This window comes from Scyliorhinus canicula, chromosome 11, assembly GCF_902713615.1.
Source record: "Scyliorhinus canicula chromosome 11, sScyCan1.1, whole genome shotgun sequence".
Classification (NCBI taxonomy): domain Eukaryota; kingdom Metazoa; phylum Chordata; class Chondrichthyes; order Carcharhiniformes; family Scyliorhinidae; genus Scyliorhinus; species Scyliorhinus canicula.
Genome location: NC_052156.1, coordinates 93,757,849 through 93,782,123, shown reverse-complemented (window position 1 = coordinate 93,782,123; position 24,275 = coordinate 93,757,849). Strand labels below are relative to the sequence as shown.

The window sequence follows — 24,275 nt, the reverse complement described above, 5'->3', positions numbered from 1 at the left end:
AGCCAGAGCGAGGAAACCAAATTGTCTAAATGGTGATTGGGGCATTTGGGGATAGCTTTTCCCAGAGATAAATACAGAAGGAGATAGGGTTCGGATGTAGAAGGGGGGGGGGGGGGGGGGGAGTTTGGAGAGTGACACAAGAAAGTGATCAGTTGCCCTTAATGAGATGACAGGAACAAGGGGTGGCTGTGAATATGGGTTGGAGAGTTTACATGGATGGAGGGATTTAGGGATGTGAATTCAGGTAAGAGAGTTCACTTGCCCTTATTGGATCCCAAATGCAATTCACCTGCCATGTCAGGGCATCCAGTGCTCAATAGGTGGACAGGATCTTGGGGTTTCACAAAAAGAGGGATCTGTGCAAATGCTCTCCAACCCCTTCAGCAGTTAAACCTAGGCACCTCCTCACCCTCTAGCAACACTGCCCTCTTAACTTGGTAGGACCCGAGGGGAGGGGACCGGAGGGCCCACTTCCCTCATGTAAACTGCTCCAAGGCCACAAGGGCATCCCCAGGTCAGTAAACTCAGGCTGTCACTTTGATTAGATCTCTCTCAAAACATGCGTCCACAGCTGACCAACACAAATTTGTTTTAGTCACAGATAATGACATAAGAGTTTCCAAGGACACCTTATGGTACAAATTTATTTTTAATAATGTATATATGAATTTATAAATATATCAAACACCAGAAAACACAGGGACCAGGATTTCAATATTTGTTATTCGTAGTGAAATTAAACACATTCTTAATCTTTAGTTTCTGGGTTTGCAACATTAAACATAGAGAAAACTTATTGGATAATATGTTAATAATCTAAGAACCTCTTTCAACCAAAGAACCACACTGTCAGTGATTTTCACAAGATGCCATTTATCTTCAGAGGCTGCACCTTATAGTCCATTTGTTAAGCAATGAAACAAGTGCCATTTAAACTGTATCCCAAGTGATAGCCAGTGCCCATTGCCAAGGGGCACCTTGGCCACTGTCTCACTGTAATATCAGGGGGCTGTTGGCCTAATGCATGTTTGATTAGGGAAAATTGGGGCACATCATATGCTTCAGACAAGGAATATTGCAGACTTTGAAACAACTACACAGATAGTCCCATCAGTGTGGAGAATACACGCCATACAATTTAAAGAAGACATATTTATTTGCTGGATTAAGATTACATAATGTTCTCTGTATTATTCCTATTGTTCTGTTAGTTGGAAGAAAATATTAGGGGAGTTTGCAGTAAATTTAGTTCCGATATAAATAAACAAGCTCTGATAAAAAAAAATGATAAGATTGACAATAAAACCTAAACCATAAGATCATAAGGTGTCCAAAATATCTGCTTCAAACACAATCTTCTTCAAGTATGTCCAAATAAACCCTGACTGTCATCTTATAAAGCAACGAGAGAAAGATATTCAATATATTACCGGGCTAACATCTACTCAACTTCTAAGCCTCCTAGCATACAAGGTCAAAGAATAATTCTAATAATCCTTCTTATCACAGCATAATGCTCAATGCTTTAGTCTGGGGGAGGGGCAGGGGCAAATTCTTTATTCATCAAAATTAGGTCAGAAGATGTTCACGTTGGAAACAACAGATTCAAGTATCCTACAAATAAGAAATAAAACATTTTAGACAGGTCCATCTCAGAGCAGGGGCAGACAGAGTCAAGTTAGTCACAAATTAAAGTTCCCTCTACACCAATGTACCCCAATCCAAATATGATCAGTCTGAGACCTGCAGAACCCAATCCAAATAAGACTGACTACTGAGAGGGCAAGATTCCATTTTGTAGCATTCCTGGGACAAAGTCCAGCCCAGCTGGAAGGAGTACCAGGAGACGGGATGAGTCGTCCCATTTTATCTCCCTAACTTGTGTGATCTCCTGCTGCATCCTGCTTGCAGGTATCGCTGTCAGAAATGAAAAATTAATTTCTGAACAAATATAGATAGTTGCTGTGAAAGCTCATTCTCTGGGAACTGAGTTGTGGCAACCCAAAGTTCATTTCACCCATTGAGAGGAAACGTTCACCCCATCAGTCTACAAACCAGAGGTTCTGCCTACTATCTTTATCTGTTGATGAGCTCCTACAATGGCTCAGACAAAGATACGATATCACTAGAAACCTGCCCATCTATCACATACTGTAGAATAACCTTTATCTAGCAAATGAGAAGTTTGTGTTAGTTACACAGTGTAAAATGAAAAACCATAATAGGCATCATTTGATAATAAAATTCTAAATGCTTCAATTAAATTTACTGAGAAAAGAAAATTAATCCTCACTTCACATATCTATGAAGAGATTTTTAATTCAGTCAATTTAAACCAGTGAAAGGTAGGGATTATGGGCAAATGAAGCTTATTTTTGGTTAATATTTTGGCAATTACATTTATCTTTTGTAGATGAGTTTAATTAAGGAAATTTGTCTTCATTTTTGTTTATAGGGAATGTGTTAACTTTCCACTGAGGTACTGGACTTAAATTGCATTAAAGCAGCATTGAGGGAATCATGCAACCCCATAGGATGGAATATCTTGTCAGCTCAACCAGTCGGTCTTTATATGCTGCACATGAGCCTCCTCCTACCTCTTCTCATCCAGATCTTTCATTGTAATCCTCTACACATTTCTCCCTCGTACACTTGTCCAGTTTTCCTTCATTCAGCAGAGAAGAAACACTTGCAACGCTGGTCAGGTGATGTCACATATTCTTGCTTGAAGTGAAGCCCTTGTTTTTTAGGAGCTGGGGTTATGAGGCTAGGGTGGGTGCTCTTTCAGAGGGTTGGCGCAGATTCGATGGGCCGAATGGCCTCCTCCTGCATTGTAGTGATTGGTTTCTATTCTATTCTGCGAAGAGGGGAGAAGGAGACAGGAACTAACCAGTCAGTCACCAATTTGTGGATTGTGGAGTTGCTTCAGCTAATTTTGGCATTTTTTTTATATCAGTAAACACAAAGGAGATGATTTTAAAGATGCAAGCAGAGAGATCGATTTTTGTTCAATAATGTACTTCAATCAATGAAAGGGATACAGACTTTCACATCTGGTGCTCTGTGCCAGTTTTGCACAGTCGTAAAGTCAGCTCTACAGTTTGCAGGGTCTGAAGTTATTATCAAGTTATGGCCCAGCATGACTACCAACACATCACTCTCAAATAAACATCTACTTAGGGCAGGGAGTTGTGGTTGGGGCAAACTGCTGATACCGGGGAAAACTGAACCTGTTGCCAGTCGGGAATGAACTACCATTACGCACATACCATGTGCCCATACCACAGGACAAAATGGTCACACCATACAGGTATCACCACACAGTTAAATCCACATTTAGCATATCATGTACAATCCTCATTGGTTTTGGTATTCACTCAATAGAAGAACAGTAACATTTCAGGTTATCTTTCAAACACTTTCAGGTTCTGTGTTCAGCTTTGTCAAACCACAGTGGCAGCAGCCCTGTATGTTCCAGGGGCACATATACAGCCTGTTCTGGAGGATCAGTGTGCAGCAGACCCAGGTGCAACAGTTACTGCCTTAAATACCATTAACAACTGCTGCAAAATTCTTAGGACTGAAGGAATGGGAAGATCCTTTTTACTCTTTAGTTGTGCCATGTTGATCAGAGACCGGGTTCATCTATTGGCCGGCGACAGTATGGGCAACAGTTATGCTGAAGGACAAGCAATTCATAGTCTTCACTGTGAAACATCTGTGGGTGAAGGATAACAGTGGTGAAGTCGGGCTAGGCAACACAGGATCTCAATCAAGCAATGTTCAAGTAAACAATATACCAGTGGGCAAATATGCATACATTCAATGGAAATATGGTGATGGTTGTGGATGAACAGAGAGAAAAGGATTCAGATACATAATTCCCTGAAAGTTCAAGGGCAGGTGTAAATAAAGCTGCAAAACAGATTAGCAGCATTTTGGGTTACATAAATCAAAGCACAAAGTATGAGATGGAAGAACTAGTGATACAACTATACAAAATGCTGATTAGGCAACAAATCAGTGTATACAATTTTAGGTGTCAAGACACAGAAAGCATTCCAAACAAGAGCAATTCTGATGAGGCAGACACTCAGCACAGGGTCCAGCAAACAAATCGGATGGTTAGTAGATTAGTAGGAAAGGGAAAGTGTGACAGGAGTCATGAAAGGTGGTAGAGAAATTGGCAAAAGATGCGGGTTCTGAGCTAGCAGGGAGGGGGAAAGGCTTGGCTTTCTAGACAGATGGAAGCGGGGCGAACAGCAGAGGCAGCTGAACAGTGATCTCAATTTAAGCGGTGAAGAGGCTCATGAGCTTTTTGCACTTGTTGAAGAGTGTAGAGGGAGGGTTAGGAAGCAGTTGAGTGGGGGAAATCAGCTGGGGCGAGGGGTGTGCGTGTTATTTTTGTTACTATTTCTGAAGTAGTATACACTTATGGCAGGGGAGAGTTTCAATGTGATTTGCTGTTGCCCAGCCATCAAGTCTATGTCTTTTGGACTGGAGGCAGTGAAGATGAGGACTGTGCTAGAAAGGATGACCAAGATATAGAGAATCAGGTGTGGTGTATAACTGACATTGAATCAGAACCTGCTTAGTTTTTGTCAGGTGAGTAATGGGAGCTTGTAAGTTTAGCTATAAGTGATTGCGGGAAGAGATTTAATTTCTTAATGTCAGTGTAGAAGATGCAAGGGGATGTGGGGTGGTGATGATTCTAAGGGTATAGTTGGAGATGATGTTTCTGGTAATTGAGACATAGGAATCATGGATGCTTAGAGGGAAAAAGATATGATAAGCTCAAGGGAGGAAAGCGTGAATATGATATGCAGAACAGGAAAGAAATTAAATAATTGGAGAGGTAGTGGGAGTCTGGAATTCACTGCCTGAGTTGGGGCAGTGACTCTGAACTCTTTTGAAATATACCTAAATCTACACCTTAAGTCCTCTAAGCTACAGGACTATGGATCGGGTACAGGAAGGTGGGATTAGAAAGGGAACCTGGGTGTGCTCGGGCGGCATGGACAAGATGGGCCGAATGTCCTCCTTCTGTACTGTAACTTTATTATGATTCTAGATGTCAATGGGAGCTGATCAGGTTTCAAATCATTGAGAGTGAAGAATCAATCCGCATAGAGGAAGGAGTGTAACTCCGGAAAAGAAGGAGGATCTCTCTGGAAAAGAGGGAGGGTCTCGCTGCAAGAGACATAGCTGGAAGTTGGGGGGGGGGGGAAAGAGTATTTTAAGAAATGAATGAGGTGTAACAAGAGTTATGGTAAACAAAATGTAGAATCCCACCTGGAAACATGTAGGGCACATGGTGATGGAGACATCAGGTAACAGTGATCGATAGTAATGCCACCTTAATGGCTTTGCCCAGCGTTTAATCAGAACATCCCTTCTGCTCATTGATTGCAGGACTTCCCTATTCACAATCACTGGGACAAAATCTGAGCTTCCTTGCTGCAAAAAGAAATGCCGGGAAAACAACAAGAATAAGAATAAGAATCATTGGATTAGACTGTCTATTCCTGCAAGATACTTATGTCTTTGAATTGATTTGTGAGATACTCTGAAAAGTTCAATGAGTTTCAAGTACTGTGTGTAGTGATATGCATATGCAATTGTACTTGTAAATATGTTTGACCTCCGACCACTAGGTGAGGCAAGTTGTACCATGTGACACTAACCGAGGGGGAGTCTGCAGAAGACGTTGTTGTGATTAGTTGTTTTTGTGATTGTTCCAGTTTGTTAGCATTAGTTTCCAACTCACATTTAGTTATACAATAAAAAATTCTACTAGTCTAGAACTAGATGATCTTTGGTATGATGACTCAGTGATTATATGTGTGGTAGAACATAACACTGCGATTCTGCAGAAAACTCTGTAGTGAAAATAAGATCTGAATGTGGAAATTACAAACTATTGGATAATCTGGAAGGAGATTTGATGGAGGTGTACAGGATTATGACATGTTTGGATAAGGTAGACAAAGAAAGACGGTTCGCTGGAACTGGTAGACGGGGATGTGCAGGTTAGGTCACAGGGGATTGGGCTGGGTGGGCGGGGAGTGGGCCTGGGTAGGGTGCTGACTTGATGGGCCGAATGGCCTCCTTCTGCATTGTCAGGATTTTATGGATTCTAAGACCTAAGAATGGAGAATTAATAAGGATGCGTAGAATAGATTTGGGGGGTGGGGGGGTGGTGGGTAAGGAAGAACCTTTTTACACAGTCAAGCATAATGACCTTGAGCTTTCTGCCCATGAGAGTCCTAGAAGTAGAGAATGAATAATTAAAAAATGAAATTGGATGGGAACTAGAGGGAAATAAATTCACAGGGCTGTGAGGGGAGAGTAGGTCTGATTGGGTTCAATGGGCCTAGCCACCTCCTTCTGTAATGACTGTGTGGGGTGAATTTTCCAGGAGAAGGTGGGGTTACGTGGTTAAGACATCTTTGCTAACTTTAACACGGGTTCCCCTGGGCTGGTCTTAACTAGGTGGGAGTGGGACTTCGGCCCCTCAGTACCTGGGAGAGCTGCAAGCCAATCTGAGTAATCCCAGCAACACCAGGACAAATTAAAAAATTTTTTTTAGAGTACCCAATTATTACTTTTTCCAATTAAGGGGCAATTTCCACCTAGCCTGCACATCTTTGGCTTGTGGGGGAGAAACCCACGCAAATATGGGGAGAATGTGCAAACTCCACATGGACTGTGACTCAGAGCCGGGATCGAACCTGGGACCTCGACGCTGTGATGCAGCAGTGCTAACCACTGCACCATCGTGCTTCCCCCCAGGACATAATATTCGCCACTGCTCGGACTATGAGGAGTCTAATGAACAAGGAAGAGGGATATCAGTCTTCAAGATAAGTCTGGGGTTTTGGTTGGGGGGGGTGAGAGTGGAGCAAGAAGGTGGGTGAGAGGGTTTTAGAGGCCAGGGATTGAGGTACAAAAGGGAGTGGGAAAAGAAAGTCCCATCTTGGTTGGAGGGTGACTTAAATGGGCACAGGGTAATGCCAAAGGAAGTACCCCACCTCTTCCTTCTGGCCTTTTAGTCTGCGATGTTAAGGTTCGCACTGGTCACCTTCATTCCACCCTCACCTGCCCAATTATGGTAGTAGAGGTGAAATTAAATCCTCAGGTGACCTTTCATTGGCCAGGAACAGGGCCTCAATAGGAATAAGGGAGGATGGGTTGCTTGATGCTTTACCTGACCTCCTCGTTATATGAGGGGGAAGCTCTGGGGTGGGTAGGAATGGGGAGGCATAGAATTCCTCCATGAAAATAAATGACAATTTACTACCTCATGCTACCTCACGGTAGCATGGTGGTTAGCATCAATGCTTCACAGCTCCAGGGTCCCAGGTTCGATTCCCGGCTGGGTCACTGTCTGTGTGGAGTCTGCACGTCCTCCCCGTGTGTGCGTGGGTTTCCTCCGGGTGCTCCGGTTTCCTCCCACAGTCCAAAGATGTGCGGGTTAGGTGGATTGGCCATGCTAAATTGCCCGTAGTGTAAGGTTAATGGGGGGGATTGTTGGGTTACGGGTATGTGGGTTTAAGTAGGGTGATCATTGCTCGGCACAACATCGAGGGCCGAAGGGCCTGTTCTGTGCTGTACTGTTCTATGTTCTATTCCTCATTAGTCACTGGATTAGAAACACCACCCATTCTACAGGCAATCTTAATTTAGGCTGTAGTTTTAAACTAAAATCTAGATTAAAGTTTTTATAGTACATTTTCAGTCCTAATGTCCATTCACCATCGTTATTGAAGTTATTAAACTGAAGAAGTCATTTTCTGCCCACACATGCTGCACTATTCTCCAACCCACGTTAACTGCGTCAGAGAGTTTAAGCAATCCTGTCCTTGCACAATAGCAAACACGGATTTGAAATATTCCACCAAGTATTCAGTTTGTAAAGCACCCTTAACAATACACTCATGTCTCAAAACCAGATTGTGAAGCTGCAGCCTCTGATCTTTTCCTCTCACTCTCCGTCGGGAAGCTCTTTACACATGTGAAATAACAAACTGGGATGAGTGACAGAAGAATGCAGAGCTTGCATGTGAAGTCAGTCAAGAGGGTAGACCCAGCTGAACTGCCTTTCTGAAACAGTACTGACTGTCACTGAAAATACATTTTCATACCCATGGCCCTGAAATGTGTACAATGATGGATTCTAGTATTATGCTAACGGAAGACTAGTACTTTGATTTGTTACCTTTTATGAAAATAGGACCTTTTATGAAAATAGGGCAACAGCCAATGGGGACAGTTCACAGGACCATCAGTTTCAGCCCCCATGGAGTCAATTCTGTTGAAGGGAGAGTGTAAATCAGTTCCCCGGAACTTCTAATTCCATTGCGCCCTCAAGAGCAGCATACATCTCATCATTTGCCACGATTGCGATTGGTAGATCTGGGCCGTTATCTAAGAACTTTTGAACTTAGCTCACTATTCCCTCGATCAATTGGATATGGTGAAAAACTGAGGCTACTGTACTATTCCCATGGAATACCATTTTCACTTCCTGACAATTAAACTTTCTTCAGATTTTCTGTTTCTGGCCTCCCAACCAACTTCCATCCCACGTTCCAAAGTTGCTCCAATTGTTGTATTCCATCTCTTCTATTATCACTTGCGCAAAACACGATAAAATGTTTCATTGAATTACATATAAAGCAACATCCATAGATAACCTGTTGACTATGTCAGTGGCCTCCTCAAGTAAAGTCAGTCATAACCTACAATGACATACAGACTCTCTGACCAATTCAAGTGCTTCAATCCCTAATGGTTCTGTGGCTTTCCTATTACTGTCAGATTTTCCCTCCTGCTTAAAGAGTAGAGTGATATTTACAATTTACAATGCAATTCCCCATCAAGGGAACTTTGGAAGATTGTTTTTAATTTAAAGTGGCGGCATGTAGAGAGAGGTCACATGTTAGAGGGCTCCTGCTAGGGTCTCTGGTTTTTGACTTTTATGTCCGGTTTCAGGGGTAGTTTGTGGATGAGTTGGTGTGGGAGGTAATAAGGAAGATGAGGAATGCCAAAGACCCAGAAGAAAAGTGCTGGAAAGAAGGGGGCGAGTGAAGGTCCAATGGTGGGTGTTGCTGTGAATCTTGTCGGAAGAAAGATAGCGGGGGCTGGGGCCGCTCCCCACATCGCGGAAACTCTGACCGAGGTGATGTGGGGGGAGTTTGAGAGGCTGTTTGCCAAGCATATGGAGGTGGCTTCGGGGGGAGATGATGGTTTTGCTGAGTGGATGGAAAAAGCGATTGCCCCGGTAAAGGTGACAATGATGAAGACATTGGTCGAGGTGCAGGAGCAAGGAGAGAAGTTGAAGGGGGTGGAGGGAGCATTGTCACACATAGAGACCAGTTCGCCTCGATGGGTGAGGAGCTGCGGAGGTCAACAAGGGATTCAGAGCTAAGGTGGAAGACCTGGAGAACAGGTCGAGGAGGCAAAACCTGAGAACTGTGGGCTTGCCCGAGGGGCTAGAGGGCCCAAGGACGACTGAGTGCTTTGCCAAGATGTTAGCTGAGTTGATGAGGGAGGAGGAAGAGCCCTCCCATTATGAGTTGGATAGGGCATATTGGTCACTCAGGCCAAAGCCTAAAGCGAATGAGCCACCAAGGGCTGTTTTAGTCTGCTTTCACAGCTACCACGTGAAGGAGAAGGTTTCGAGATGGGCAAAGCAGAGACGAGATGTGAAGTGGTAAGGCATTGGTATACGACTATATCAAGACCTGACAGCAGAGCTGGCGGGAAGGCAGGTGGCCTTTGGACGGGTGAAGGCAGCATTGTATGCCAGCGGAGTGAGATTTGGAGCGGACTACCCAGTGAAGCTGAGAGTGCCTCACAATTGACTCTTGGCATGGTAGCACAGTGGCTAGCACTGTTACTTCACAGTGCCAGGGTCCCAGGTTCGATTCCCACTTGGGTCACTGAATGTGTGGAGTCTACACGTTCTCCCTGTGTCTGCGTGGATTTCCTCTGGGTGCTCCGGTTTCCACCCGCAAATTCCGAAAGACGTGCTGTTAGGTGAATTGGACATTCTGAATCCTCCCTCTGTGTACATGAACAGGCACTGGAATGTGGCGACTAGGGGCTTTTAACACTAATTTTATGGCAGTGTTAATGTAAACCTACGTGACAATAAATATTATTATTATCACAATGAGCGATTTTAATTTTGAGACAATGGAGGTGGCGGAGACATTCATTAAGGCTGAAGGGCTGGGACTGAGATGAGAGTTGGACTTGGTTGGTGGGGACGGGGATTGTGTTTCTCGTATTGAGAGGTTTCTATTTGATTGGGATTTTGTTTTGATGTATCTTGAATGGGGGGGCGGGTTGGTTTGTTAAATGTGTTTTGGTTTTGTATTTTCCTTATGGGTGCGGTTCTGTGTTGTTTCTTGGCTTAAGGGAGGTGGTTTGTTTGGGCACGTGGCTCTGGGGTATAGAGGAGGGGCAGCTCTGGCAGGGGTCATCACATTAATGAGCGTACGTTGGCTAGTGAACTGGAGTGTGGTGGTGGGAGGGGCCATGATTGTTGGAGCCTGGTCGAACAGGTTTCGATGGGCCTGGGAGGTGTGAATGGTGGAGATCGATACTGGGGAGGGGATCGATACTGGAAGTGTTTGCAGGAGGAAGTGGATGGGGGATTCTGGGATGGGGTCGATGGTAGCAAAAGGATGGGGCGCGCCTGGCTGGATGGACAGGGCCGGGTTCAGGGTAATGGCAGACATGATGGGGGGGGGGGGGGGGGGGGGAGACCCCCAGTCAGAATGGTGATGTGGAACATGAAGGGGTTAGGGGGATCGGAGAAGAGAGCTAGAGTTTGTGCGCACTTGAAGAGTTTAAAAGCTGATGTGGTGATGCTGCAGGAGACCCATTTGTGGGTGAAGATCCGGTGAGGCTTAAAGAGGGGTTGGTGAGTCAGGTATTTCATTTGAGGTTCGATAGTAGTGCTCGGGGGGGTGGCAATCTTGCTGGTGAGGTTTCAGATGGAGAAGGTGGTGGCTGACCAGCAGGCTGGGTGCGTGATAGTGCGTGTGTGTTGGAGGGAGATTGGTAACTTTGATGAGTATATATGGTCCCAATTGGGATGATTAGGGTTCGTGAGGAGAAGGTTGGGTGCCATCCTGGATTTGGATACCCATAAGCTGATACTACGGTGGGAATTGGAACATAGTGCTGGAATCGGAGGTGGATTGGGCCCAGCCGACTTGCTGACCCCGTCGGAGGGTGGGGGCAAAAGCATTGGCAGGGCTTATGAGGGAGATGGAGGAAGTGGACCCATGCAGATTTTTACACCCAAGGGTTTGGGAGTATTTGTTTTTCTCCCTGGTACACAAAGCTTTTTCGAAGATTGACTTTTTTGTGTAAGGAAAGATATCGTTGGCCGGAGTTAAGGGGTCGGAGTACTCATCGATTGTGATCTCGGACCACACTCCGCATTGGATGGATGTGGTATTGGGTAGAAGAGGGTAGCCCAGGGAGTGGAGAATGGATGTCAGGTTACTGGTGGATCGGAAGTTCTGTGACAAGATAGGGATGGTAATTGAGGAGTATGTGGGGTTTAATTGCATGGGGGGAGGGGGGGGGGGGGGGGGGGAGGAGGGGAGGGGGGGGGGGGGAAGAGAAGAGTTGGTCGTGGCTCCAGAACAGATTAATAAAGTGTTCGACGAGTTGTATAGGGACTTGTATAAGTCGGAGCCACCGGAGGAGGAAATGAGGGAGTTTTTGGGTGGGCTTGAGTGCCCAAGGTTGGGGTAAGTGGAGAGAGCAGGGTTGGAGGAATGGGTGGAGGCGGAGTAGGTGAAGGTGGCGATTGGGAGGACGAAAGCAGGGCAGACGGCGGTGGTCAAACTTTATAAAAAATGTAAGTATAGGCTAGCGCCGTTGATGGTGGGAATGTTTGAGGATGTGATAGACAGGGATGTTTTGCCGCAAACGATGGGGCAGGTCTCCACCTCGTTATTGCTTAAGAAGGACAAGGATCCTTCGTATAGGGTCGCATAGGCCCATGTCTCTGCTGAATGTAGACTCTAAGATATTGGCAGTGTTGGCATTAAGATTAGAGGGGTGCCTTCCAAATATGATTGGGGAGGACCAGACGGGGTTTGTAAAGGAAAGAAGTTAGTTGTCCTCTAAAGTGAGGAGGCTGTTGAATGTGGTGCTTTCTCCGGCAGAGGGTAGGGAGACAGAGGTAGTGGTGGCGTTGGATGCGGAGAAGACACTTGATCGGGTCGAGTGCAGTTATTTGATGCCGATATTGGAGAAATGTGGCTTTGGGCCAAGGTTTGTGGCGTGAGTGCAGCTGCTATATAAGGAGATGGCGAGCGTACGTTAAAATAGTATGAACTCAGGGCATTACACCAGGGTATGAGGTAAGGATGCCCCATGTTTGCACGGTAGCACATTGGTTAGCAATGTTGCATCACAGCTCCAGGGTCCCAGGTTCAATTCCCGGCTTGGGTCACTGTCTGTGCGGAGTCTGCACATTCTCACCGGTCTACGTGGGTGCTCCAGTTTCCTCCCACAATCCAAAGACGTGCAGGTTAGGTGGATTGGCCATGATAAATTGCCCTTAGTGTCCAAAAAAGGTTAGCTGGGTTGAGGGGATAGGGTGGACGTGTGGGTTTAAGTAGGGTGCTCGTTCCAAGCACCGGTGCACACTTGATGGGCCGAATGGCCTCCTTCTGCACTGTAAATTCTATGATTCTATGTCCCCCCTTCTGTTTGCATTGGCTATAGAGCCTTTGGCCATTGCGCTGAGGAGCTCAGGGAAGGGGATAGTGAGGGGGTGTGAAGTGGAATATAGGGTATTGTTATGTGCGGTAGACTTGTAGCTGTACATTTCGGAGCCGCTCTCTTTGGTGGGGGGCATAATGGGGTTTGCTCCAGAGATTTGGGAGGTTTTCAGGGTACAAATTGAATTCAGGGAAAAGTGAGTACTTTGTGGTCTCCCCTCCGGAATTGGGATCGAGGGCGGGGGGCTGCCATTTTGCCTGGCGGTGTCTCATTTTAGGAATCCAGGAGTGCAGGTGGCCTGGAATTGGGCAGGGTTTCAGAAGTTTAATTTCACTAGCTTGGTGGAGAGGGTGAAGGCTGATTTGCTGAGGTGGGACAATCTCCCTCTGTGGTTGGTGGATCGGAAGCAGGCTGTAAAGATGAATGTTTGTCACGATTCTTGTTCTTGTTTCAATGCCAGTCGGTCTAAAAGCCCAAGGTGTTATTTTAGGGGGTGGATAGGCTGACCTCCTCATTTCTTTGGGTGGAGAAGGTGGCTAGGATTAGGAAGGTGACACTGCAGAGGGGTCGACGGGCGGGGGAGGGAGGAGGGTAAGTCTCCCGAATCTGATGTAGTATAATTGGGGGCCGGCAAATGCAGAGAGGATTCTGGGATGGAGCAGGGAGTGGGAGCGTTTGGGAGTCAGGGTTGCGGGCGTTTGGTAAGGCCAATTATGGTAGCCACATTGAAGATCTTAAGGCTGTTTAGGCAGCATTTTAGGTTGGCAGCTAGGTTAGGAAGGATGCTGATTCCGGGGATGGGACGAGTGTGGGATGAAGGATCTGTTTCTTCGAGGGTGCTTTGCGAGTTTGGAGGATGTGGACTAGAAGTTGGGCTGGCGGGGGCGGGGAAAGTTTCAGGTATATGCAGGTGCAGGACTTTGTGAGGAAGGTCTTTCTGATCTTCCCGATAATGCAAGGAAGGCGGTGGGTCTTCACAACAACCCCACAACATGTTCAAATCCACCAAAACCCCACCCCCTCAACAGTAACCAACTCCTGAAAATACATGATAAACAAGCCCCAACAATTGTAGAATCCATCACTCTCCCCATGAGAGCAAATTTCATTTTTTCCAGGGTCAAAATCTCCAGCAGAGCCCCACACCACGCCGAGGCACAGAGTGGGGAAGCTGGCCTCCACCGCAACAAGACCCGCCTACAAGCGAGGCGAAGGCTAAAACATCTGCCCTGCACCCGCCTGCAACTCCAGCCAATCCAACACCCCGAAAATGGCTTCTCGGGGTTCTCCACCCAAACAAATGAGGAGGTCATTGTGGAGAAGGACAGGGGGCGGGATTCTCTGATCCTGAGGCTATGTATTGACGCCGTTGGAAACGCTGTTGTGTTTCCCGACGGCGTCAACACGGCCCCAGGATCAGCAATTCTGGCCCTGACAGGGGGCCAGCAGGGCGCTGGAACGATTCATAAGAACATAAGAACATAAGAACTAGGAGCAGGAGCAGGCCATCTGGCCCCTCGAGCCTGCTCCGCCATTCAATGAGATCATGGCTGATCTTTTGTGGACTCAGCTCCACTTTCCGGCCCGAACACCATAACCCTTAATCCCTTTATTCTTCAAAAAACTATCTATCTTTACCTTAAAAACATGTAATGAAGGAGCCTCAACTGCTTCACTGGGCAAGGAATTCCATAGATTCACAACCCTTTGGGTGAAGAAGTTCCTCCTAAACTCAGTTCTAAATCTACTTCCCCTTATTTTGAGGCTATGCCCCCTAGTTCTGCTGTCACCCGCCAGTGGAAACAACCTGCCCGCATCTATCCTATCTATTCCCTTCATAATTTTAAATATTTCTATAAGATCCCCCCTCATCCTTCTAAATTCCAACGAATACAGTCCCAGTCTACTCAACCTCTCCTCATAATCCAACCCCTTCAGCTCTGGGATTAACCTAGTGAATCTCCTCTGTACACCCTCCAGCGCCAGTACGTCCTTTCTCAAGTAAGGAGACCAAAACTGAACACAATACTCCAGGTGTGGCCGCACTAACACCTTATACAATTGCAACATAACCTCCCTAGTCTTAAACTCCATCCCTCTAGCAATGAAGGACAAAATTCCATTTGCCTTCTTAATCACCTGTTGCACTTGTAAACCAACCTTCTGTGACTCATGCACTAGCACACCCAAGTCTCTCTGAACAGCGGCATGCTTTAATATTTTATCGTTTAAATAATAATCCCGTTTGCTGTTATTCCTACCAAAATGGATAACCTCACATTTGTCAACATTGTATTCCATCTGCCAGACCCGAGCCCATTCACTTAACCTATCCAAATCCCTCTGCAGACTTCCAGTATCCTCTGCACTTTTCGCTTTACCACTCATCTTAGTGTCATCTGCAAACTTGGACACATTGCCCTTGGTCCCCAACTCCAAATCATCAATGTAAATTGTGAACAATTGTGGGCCCAACACGGATCCCTGAGGGACACCACTAGCTACTGATTGCCAACCAGAGAAACACCCATTTATCCCAACTCTTTGCTTTCTATCAATTAACCAATCCTCTATCCATGCTACTACTTTACCCTTAATGCCATGCATCTTTATCTTATGCAGCAACCTTTTGTGTGGCACCTTGTCAAAGGCTTTCTGGAAATCCAGATATACCACATCCATCGGCTCCCCGTTATCTACTGCACTGGTAATGTCCTCAAAAAATTCCACTAAATTAGTTAGGCACGACCTGCCTTTTACGAACCCATGCTGCGTCTGCCCAATGGGACAATTTCTGTCCAGATGCCTCGCAATTTCTTCCTTGATGATAGATTCCAGCATCTTCCCTATTACCGAAGTTAAACTCACTGGCCTATAATTTCCTGCTTTCTGCCTACCTCCTTTTTTAAACAGTGGCGTCACGTTTGCTAATTTCCAATCCACCGGGACCACCCCAGAGTCTAGTGAATTTCGGTAAATTATCACTAGTGCATCTGCAATTTCCCTAGCCATCTCTTTTAGCACTCTGGGATGCATTCCATCAGGGCCAGGAGACTTGTCTACCTTTAGCCCCATTAGCTTGCCCATCACTCCCTCCTTAGTGATAACAATCGCCTCAAGGTCCTCACCTGTCATAGCCTCATTTCTATCAGTCACTGGCATGTTATTTGTGTCTTCCACTGTGAAGACCGACCCAAAAAACCTGTTCAGTTCCTCAGCCATTTCCTCATTTCCCATTATTAAAACTCCCTTCTCATCCTCTAAAGGACCAATATTTACCTTAGCCACTCTTTTTTGTCTTATATATTTGTAAAAACTTTTACTGTCTGTTTTTATATTCTGAGCAAGTTTACTCTCATACTCTATCTTACTCTTCTTTATAGCTTTTTTAGTAGCTTTCTGTTGCCCCCTAAAGATTTCCCAGTCCTCTAATCTCCCAGCAATCTTTGCCACTTTATATGCTTTAAATTCACGCCAGATTCACGCCACTCAAGCTGCTGATCCAGCCGTGGAATGGGCGCCGGTGGATGGGCGCATGCGCAGTGTGTCCGGCGCGACCCCATGCAGCCGCAGTCCCACTGGCGCGATTTCCATGCATGCGCGGTGTCTCCCTTGTCCGCGCCGTCCCGACCCAACATGGTGCAGGAGTACAGGCGGCGGCATGGAAGAAAGGAGGCCGGGAGACAGCAAGGCCTGGCCCGCCGATCGGTGGGTCCCAATCGCAGGCCAGGCCACATCGGAGGGCCCCCCCACGGGGTCGGACCCCACCTGCCCCCACACAGGCCGCTCCTGGACCCATCAACGCAGAGGTCCCCCTGCTCAGAGCAGGTTACAACGGCGCCGGCGGGACTCGTTTAAAAAAATTTTTTTTTGGGGCCGCTCGGCCCATCCGGGCTGGAGAATCACGCCGGGGGCGGGGGGGGGGGGGCAGTTGGTGGCGCGTAGAGCGGTCCCCAACTGGCGCGATTTGCGCAGCCCGCCGGTGATTCGCCGACCCGGCGCAGGGTCGAAGAATCCCGCCCAGGGTGTCCACGGAGGGAGTTAAGGTGAAATGGGAGGAAGAGTTGGGGATGGTGCTTGAGCAGGGATATGGAATGAAGTGTTGCGGAGGGTAAATGCCTCAACTTCGTGTCTGAGGCAGGGGTTGATACAGATGAAGGTCGTGTACAGGGAGAACCATACAAAATCTAGGGTGAGCCGGCTACTGGAAGGGGCGGAGGATATCTGTGAGTGATGTGCGAGGGGCCTGCCAGCCACGTGCATGGTCCTGCCCGAAGCTGGAAAGGTGTTGGAAGACGGCATTCAGTACCATCCCTGGGGTCTTACATGTGGACATGGAGCCCGAACCCCGAGAAGCCATTTTCGGGGTGTTGGATTGACTGGAGTTGCAGGCGGGTGCAGGGCAGATGTTTTAGCCTTCGCCTCGCTGATCGCTTGTAGGCGGGTCTTGTTGCGGTGGAGGCCAGCTTCTCCACTCTGTGCCTCGGCGTGGTGTGGGGCTCTGTTGGAGATTTTGACCCTGGAAAAAATGAAATTTGCTCTCATGGGGAGAGTGATGGATTCTACAATTGTTGGGGCTTGTTTATCATGTATTTTCAGGAGTTGGTTACCGTTGACTGTTGAGGGGTGTGGGGGCTTTTGGTGGATTTGAACGTGTTGTGGGGTTGTTGTGAATTGTAAAACTGTTGAAAATTTGTTGAATAAAAATACTTTAAAAAACATAAGTACCCAATTCATTTTTTTTCCAATTAAGGGGCAATTTAGAGTGGCCAATTCACCTACCCTGCACATCTTTGGGTTGTGGGGGTGAGACCCACAGACACGGGGAGAATGTGCAAACTCCATACGGACAGTGGCCTGGGGCTGGGATCAAACCGAGTCCTCGCCGCTGTGACCCAGCAGTGACCACTGCACCACCGTGGCATCCCAGAACTTTGGAAGTTAATGACCAACACTTGCAATTTCCTCATCTACATTATTTAATACCCTGGAGATCACTCCAAGTCAAAAGTCACAGTCGCATCACTTTCAACAATACTTTAAAAAAAATATTTCTGGTAACATCAATACGTTCTCTCTCCCTTGATTTATCTTTGGCTTCTTTTGTACCAATGGTACTTTTTCCTCTTCCTTTACTGTGAAGTCAGATGAAAATTACTCCGGATGATTTGCATTTTTGTATGTTAATTTAACACCACGTTACCTCAAAGCTGAGTTTTGCAGTGAATGGGTCTGCCTCAATCTTGGCTGTACTGTCATCCAGCTGCAACGTCTGCACATCTACAAAGTGTCAAGGAAATGTTTCAAAGCATGTTGGAAAATACAGGCTCATAACCATACGTAATTATGTTCAGCAGCATAGCTTAACACCAGTCATAGCTCATCTGAATGATGGCACCACCAATAGTATAGCATACACTCAGTGCAGCACTGAACTGCCATCCTGAATTATGTGCTTCTGTCTTGAGTGGTGTTTGAACTGGCAACCTTTTGATATGGGTGTATCCCAAAAGAATTGATTGGATGTGAGGTACAGTGGCTTGGAGCTAAAATCTTCAGCAGGATTTTTGTTGTCGGCGCTAAGGCGAGCCTCGCTGATGATTTAATTTCCAGTCCCAAAGAGCCAGGCCAGCCCATCTTCCTTGACAACAGCAACAGCATAGCTTTGGAAAAGCACCTTTTTGCTCATGGTGACTGCCATTGTACCATGAAAAATCGCACTGACTCTGGTTCAATAGCTTTGTTTAACTCACTTTTTGGGGTTGATGAGCCACTCAGAAAGCATCAACAGCCTATATGTTGTAATTAGTTTATTTCATGTCATCAATCTGGGTGGCACAGGGAGTTTGATTTGCACCAGCAGCCTGCACTGGCAACCGTTAACAACTTTCCTTATGAGGAATACCGCTGTTTAATACTCCAAAAGTACAGACATTAAGCCAAGGGCTAGTAATTGATGAGATAATTATATCCTAATTATTCTGCCTCAAAACTTTATTTCCCTGCCACTCCCCACCCCATTTCTTTCCCTGGGTACATACACATGACCAACACGATCCCAGCTCTGATCGAAGGAAAATCTAGGGGAAGGAAAAGTGTGGCCCAGCGATGGCTTTCCCTTGCATTTTCCAGTCTAGTCTTGGCACTGTCCCAATGCAATGTAATTGGGTTGGTGTTACACTACACGTTGGTGTTTCAATGTGCTGCCTACTTCGCACAAGGTGATATTGCAAAATAGATACCTCCAATGTTCTTTTCCTGCCACCCGTCCTTTTTCGGTTCTGTCCTGGGCACTTCGCGATCAATCAGGGCCACTGCTTCCTCATCCGTAATCCCTTCTTCCAAATAGAACTGAACAAGTGGCAGCACTTCTGTAAACACAGTAAGAGAGCTCATGAGCTGAAAGCCCTAGTGTGTACCACACCTGTTTCAAACCCTAAGTTTATGTACTTAGGTCTGAACTTTGAAACCTTGTGTGAAACTCAGTAAATACTGTAGGAAGTAATAGCCATTTCGCCATTTTATTTTCAAACACATGGTTTCCTAGCGGCATGGGGTGGCTTCAATGGGAAATCCCATTGACAAGTGGCACGAGTAGAGAATCCTGCTGCCAGCCAATGGTGTGCTGTCAAGAAACAAGTGGCTGGGGGACCGGAGAATCCTGCTCACTGTGTCACAATGACAGGAAATTGTGGCTGGAGTGAGAGCAACCCACAACTTCACCAGCTAACCAAAGACATGAAATTAAATGAAAATGGCTTATTGTCACAAGTAGGCTTCAATGATGTTACTGTGAAAAGCCCCTAGTCGCCACATTCCGGCGCCTGTTCGGGGAGGCTGGTACGGGAATTGAACTATACTAAACTGTTTACAGAGGACCTTTTTAGAAAACAATACAAGAGAAGACATTGACTAAAGATGGATACCAGCAGTCACCTGATATCTGCTATTACAAGTTGACCACTTTTCTGGATTGCACTATAGAACTGTTCTGGGATGTTACATAGAATTTCACATCGGGGAGTGTTGGTCAAAGTTCAGTTCAAACACGGATTGCTAAAAGGAATGACTTTCAATCTACTTGTGATTTAATTCTGTGAAAACGATGAGAACTGGGCTCCAGTACACACACAGTGAAGGATGAAATCACTCCATCTCCCGTTGATTTATAGCTCAAAAATATGTCAAAAGATTTTTGAGATGAAAGATCAAAGCTGGAATTAGTACAACTTGAGGAAAACTTTAGTACTTACTTTAATTTTACTTCACAGATGCAAGACATGCGAATTGAATTCCAATTTCAACAGCCACAACACTCTACAATCTATATCTCACGGGTAAGCAAAGCACTTACTGTTATATACTTTTAACTTTTATTTGGATTCGAACGTGCACCTGCATCTCAAGTCTTATTTTTTTTTCTCAGGTTTTAGTAACTGACAATTTTACTCTTTCATTAACTTAAGAAAAGCTGGTTTAATTTTCTCCTTATTAAAAAGTAAACAGATTTCGACTGGAAATTGAACCTACAGGAAACTGCAACCAATCACGGAAGCTGAGTAAAATGACAGCCAACTCACTCCTCCTTGCCTGGTTGTAATAATTGTGACTCCATTTAAGCATGTGATAAAAATAAATACCTGATGTGGAATCTTGGACAATTTTCCCACATAAGCCAATGAAGTAATTTGTAGCTCTCCAGTGATGTTTTGACTCGAGACTTCTAATTCAACACAAAAAAGGAGTCCAATCTGGACAGCCTCCTTGTTTTATTGTAATACATAGAGGCATGGACAGTGTTTTATTGGGAGATGGGATATACCAAATCCAAGTTCAAGAGAATAGTAGTTCTACTAAAACCCATAACTTGGATGCTCCCCTTGTGTTAGAACCTTTGGAGAAAGATGAGATGAGTGGGATTGAGCATTTATCTAAACTCCAATCCTGGCCAGGGTTTGTGCTTGGCGTGGGAGATCAAAGGAATGGGGAAAAGGAAAAAATATCTTCCAATGTCCAACTCTTAACAGCTCCTAATATAGTTGCTACCTATAGTTCTCATACATCTTAATGTCAAAACCTATAGTAATAAAATAACTCAACATCCTCAGAATTCAGAACGACAGACGTTTGCAGCACAAAATAATCAATTGGTTTGGATCAGCATTTCGCACGGTCAATCTTAGCTAATCTCATTGCTGCACCCTCTTCTCCTAGCCCCGTATCTGTAATATCTGGCAAGGGACATGTGGAGTGGGAATGATTGTCTTTCCCGTGGTCCTTGTAGGTACGCTAGGTGTGGTGATCTCCATTAACTTACGTTTCAAAGGGACCTCCAGTGGCAGCCATGGATTGTGAGGGGGAGCAGGAAGCATCAGGTGTCGCTGACAGTATGGGTCGGATCATGGGAATATTGTAGAGGTTTGGGGCCTTCTCGGGATACAAGTTAAATGTTGGGAACAGCGAGATGTTTCCAGTGAATGCAGCATGGCAGATGGGGAAACTTGGGGATATTGCTATTTAAGGTGGAGAGGGAAAGGTTCAGGTACTTGGGGATTCAGATGACGAGGGAATGGGCTACAATGCACAAGTGGAACTTGACAATGTTGGTGGAGGAGATTAGGGGGATTTTAAGTGATGGGATATATTACACCTGACACTGGCAGGGAGGGTGCAGGTGGTAAAGATGAATGTGCTGCCAAGGTTCTTGTTTGTTTTCCAGGCCCTTCCGATCTTTCTCCCCAAGGCCTTCTTCCGGAAATTGGAGACAGTGATTTTGGAGTTTATATGGGTGGGGAAAGTGCCGAGGGTAAAGAGGGCCCTGCTACAGAGGCAAGGGCATAAAGGGGGTTGACGCTCCAGCACCTGCTGCCCTTTTATTGGGCAGCAAATATGGAGAAGGTGAGGCATTGGAGGGAGGGGGTGGAGTAGGTCAAAAGGGAGGAAGAGTCATGTAGGGGATCTGGACTTTGGTGATGGCTCCACTGACATTAGCCCCAGGGAAGTATACGGGGAATCCAGTGGTACAGCCTACGGTTTGTGGGTGGATTCAGCTGCGAAGAAGCCAAGATCCGAGTTTACCAAGACTTGGGAACAGAACTTGCTAAGAGGAGGGCGAGTTTTAATAAAGTTAAAGCGGCGCTGTATGGGAAGGGAATAAAAATTGGACTGCTCTACCTGGCTCATCTTTGGGTAACCTACGAGGAACGGGAACTATATTTTGGCTCGCCGGAAGAAGTGGCGGGCTTTATGAAAGACAACAACGTGGGGAACCCATTAGGACTTAATAAAAAGAGAAAACTGGTCAGTTGCGATTTAAATCAAAAAGTTCTGTGGTGCACTGTAACTTGAGTTGCGATGACCGGGAAGAGAAGGATTTTTCTGAGTTATCTAACTTTGACCTTTCAGTGTATGTACTAAGGTACAGTTTCTTCCTTTTTTTTGTGTTTGTAAAAAAGAAAAAGGGGGAAAAATAAATGGAGGGGGGTGAAGAAAAGTTCTCAAATTGAGATGTTCGAGGAGGGAAAGACATCGGTTTGAGTTTTTGCATGCATAATTTTTTCTGTCTCTCCAATTATCCTGTTTGTTTTCACTTCCATTGTTTGGGGCTCTGTTTAGGGGCTCTGTTTGAAGGTGATGGGAATGATAAGATGTTGTAAAGGGAAGGGGTGGGCCGTTGAGCCTTAAGTGGATGATGTGTTTGCTTTCTGTGCTTGGTGCTATTGTTTTGAAAACTTATGTTAAGGGTTGGGGGGTAAAGATCCAGCAGCTGGTAGACTTTTAGGCATCAGGAGTGGAGCTGCTAGGCTAGCTGGCAAGGCTGGCTCATGGAAGCAAAGTGGGGGGTGACCTGAAAAGTGACGAGGTGGGGGAGGGAGGAGGGAGGGTGTGGGGAGAGGGGGGGGGGGGGGGGTATGGCTGATGATTAGGGGACTTCCAGGAGGCTGGAGATGGAGACTAGATGGCGGTCGCTGCCGAGGGGCGGATCTGGGGAGGTGCGGAACATGGGCTAAGGGCTGGCCTAGGAAAGGTCATGGCTGATCGGGGGGGGGGGGGGGGGGGGGCAAGAGCCGTCCTGACCAGACTGGTTACATGGAATGTTCGCGGCTTGAATGGGCCAGTCAAGAAGGCCCGTGTGTTTGCACATTCGTGACAGTTAAAAACAGACATGGCCATGCTACAGGAGACACACTTGAAGCTGGGGGATCAATTTAGACTGAAAAATGGATGGGTCGGAAAGGTCTTCCATTCAGGAATGGACTTTAAAACAAGGGAGGTGGCCATCCTGATTAACAAAAGGGTGGCGTTCGAGGTGGGGAAATGGAGCCAGACCCGGGAGGCAGATTTATTATGGTGAGCGGTAAACTGAAGGGAATGGCAGTGGTGCTGGTAAATATATATGCCCCAAACTGGAACAACGCATTTGTTAGGAAGATGCTGGGAAAAATCCCAGACCTCAACTAGCACCGGTTGATTATGGGGGGTGATTTTAACATGGTCTTGGATCTTAGGATGGACCGGTCGAGTCTTAGGTCGGGGAAAGTATCAGCAATGGCGAAAGAGCTGTGGGGGTTCATGGAGCACATGGGAGATGTGGATCCGTGGAGATTTGAGAAGCCAAGGAGCAAGGAATATTCATTCTACTCTCATGTGCACAAGGTGTACTCCAGGATCGATTTTTTAATATTGGACAAAACATTGTTAGCGGGGGTGGTGAACACAGGGTATTCAGCGATCGTAGTATTGGATCATGTGCCACGTTGGCTAGACCTACAGGTGAACACGGGAGGAGGCTAGATGCAGGGCTGTTAGCAGAGCCGGTGCAGACTCGATGGGCTGAATGGCCTCCTTCTGCACTGTAAATTCTATGTAAAAACAAGATATGTGAGCAAGTGAGGGAGGCCATTCGGGGGTATATAAAAAACTATGATAGGGGAGAGACCACGGCTGGGGTGGTGTGGGAGGCATTGAAAGCGGTCTTCAGAGGGCAAAATATTTTGATTCGGGCCCATAGGGAGAAGGCTGAACGGGCGGAGCTCGACAGGCTAGTAGGAGAAATCTTGCGTATGCATAGGAGATATGAGGGTCTCCGAAGGAGCATCAGAGACTTCAAATGGATTTTGGGCTCCTTTCCACAGGCAAGGCGGAGGGACAGCTGAGGAGGGCAAAAGGGGCAGTGTACAAATATGGGGAGAAAGCTAGCAGGATGTTGGCACATCAGCTGAGGAAGCAGGAGGTGTCAAGAGAGATAGGGAAAATAAAGGATCTGAGGGGGAAAGTAGTGAGGGGCGGTTAATGACGTGTTCTGTGAATTCTCTAGCCGTTTGTACGAGTCGGAACCCCCTGTAGTGGAGGAGGGAATGAACCATTTCCTGGAGAGACTAGAGTTCCCGAAGATGGACGAGGAGCTGGTGGAAGTCTTGGAGGGCCCAATTGGGCTCGGTGAAGTGATAGACGGATTGGGGGCAATGCAATCGGGTAAGGCCCCAGGACCTGATGGATTCCCAGTGGAATTTTATAAA

General features: G+C 46.3%; 1 protein-coding gene across 1 annotated transcript in view; it reads right to left on the bottom strand.

Moving 5' to 3' along the window:
- Positions 1-1,137: 1,137 nt before the first annotated feature.
- Positions 1,138-24,275, bottom strand: part of ift122 (intraflagellar transport 122 homolog (Chlamydomonas)) — a 265,167-nt gene continuing 242,029 nt past the window's right edge. The window contains exons 25-28 of the mRNA XM_038812196.1: positions 18,999-19,127; positions 17,960-18,036; positions 5,293-5,457; positions 1,138-3,718 (exon numbers count right to left, since the gene is read on the bottom strand). Coding sequence (XP_038668124.1) covers positions 3,629-3,718; positions 5,293-5,457; positions 17,960-18,036; positions 18,999-19,127 — 461 coding nt within the window. The 3' untranslated portion in view covers positions 1,138-3,628. The remainder of the gene's footprint in view (positions 3,719-5,292; positions 5,458-17,959; positions 18,037-18,998; positions 19,128-24,275) is intronic.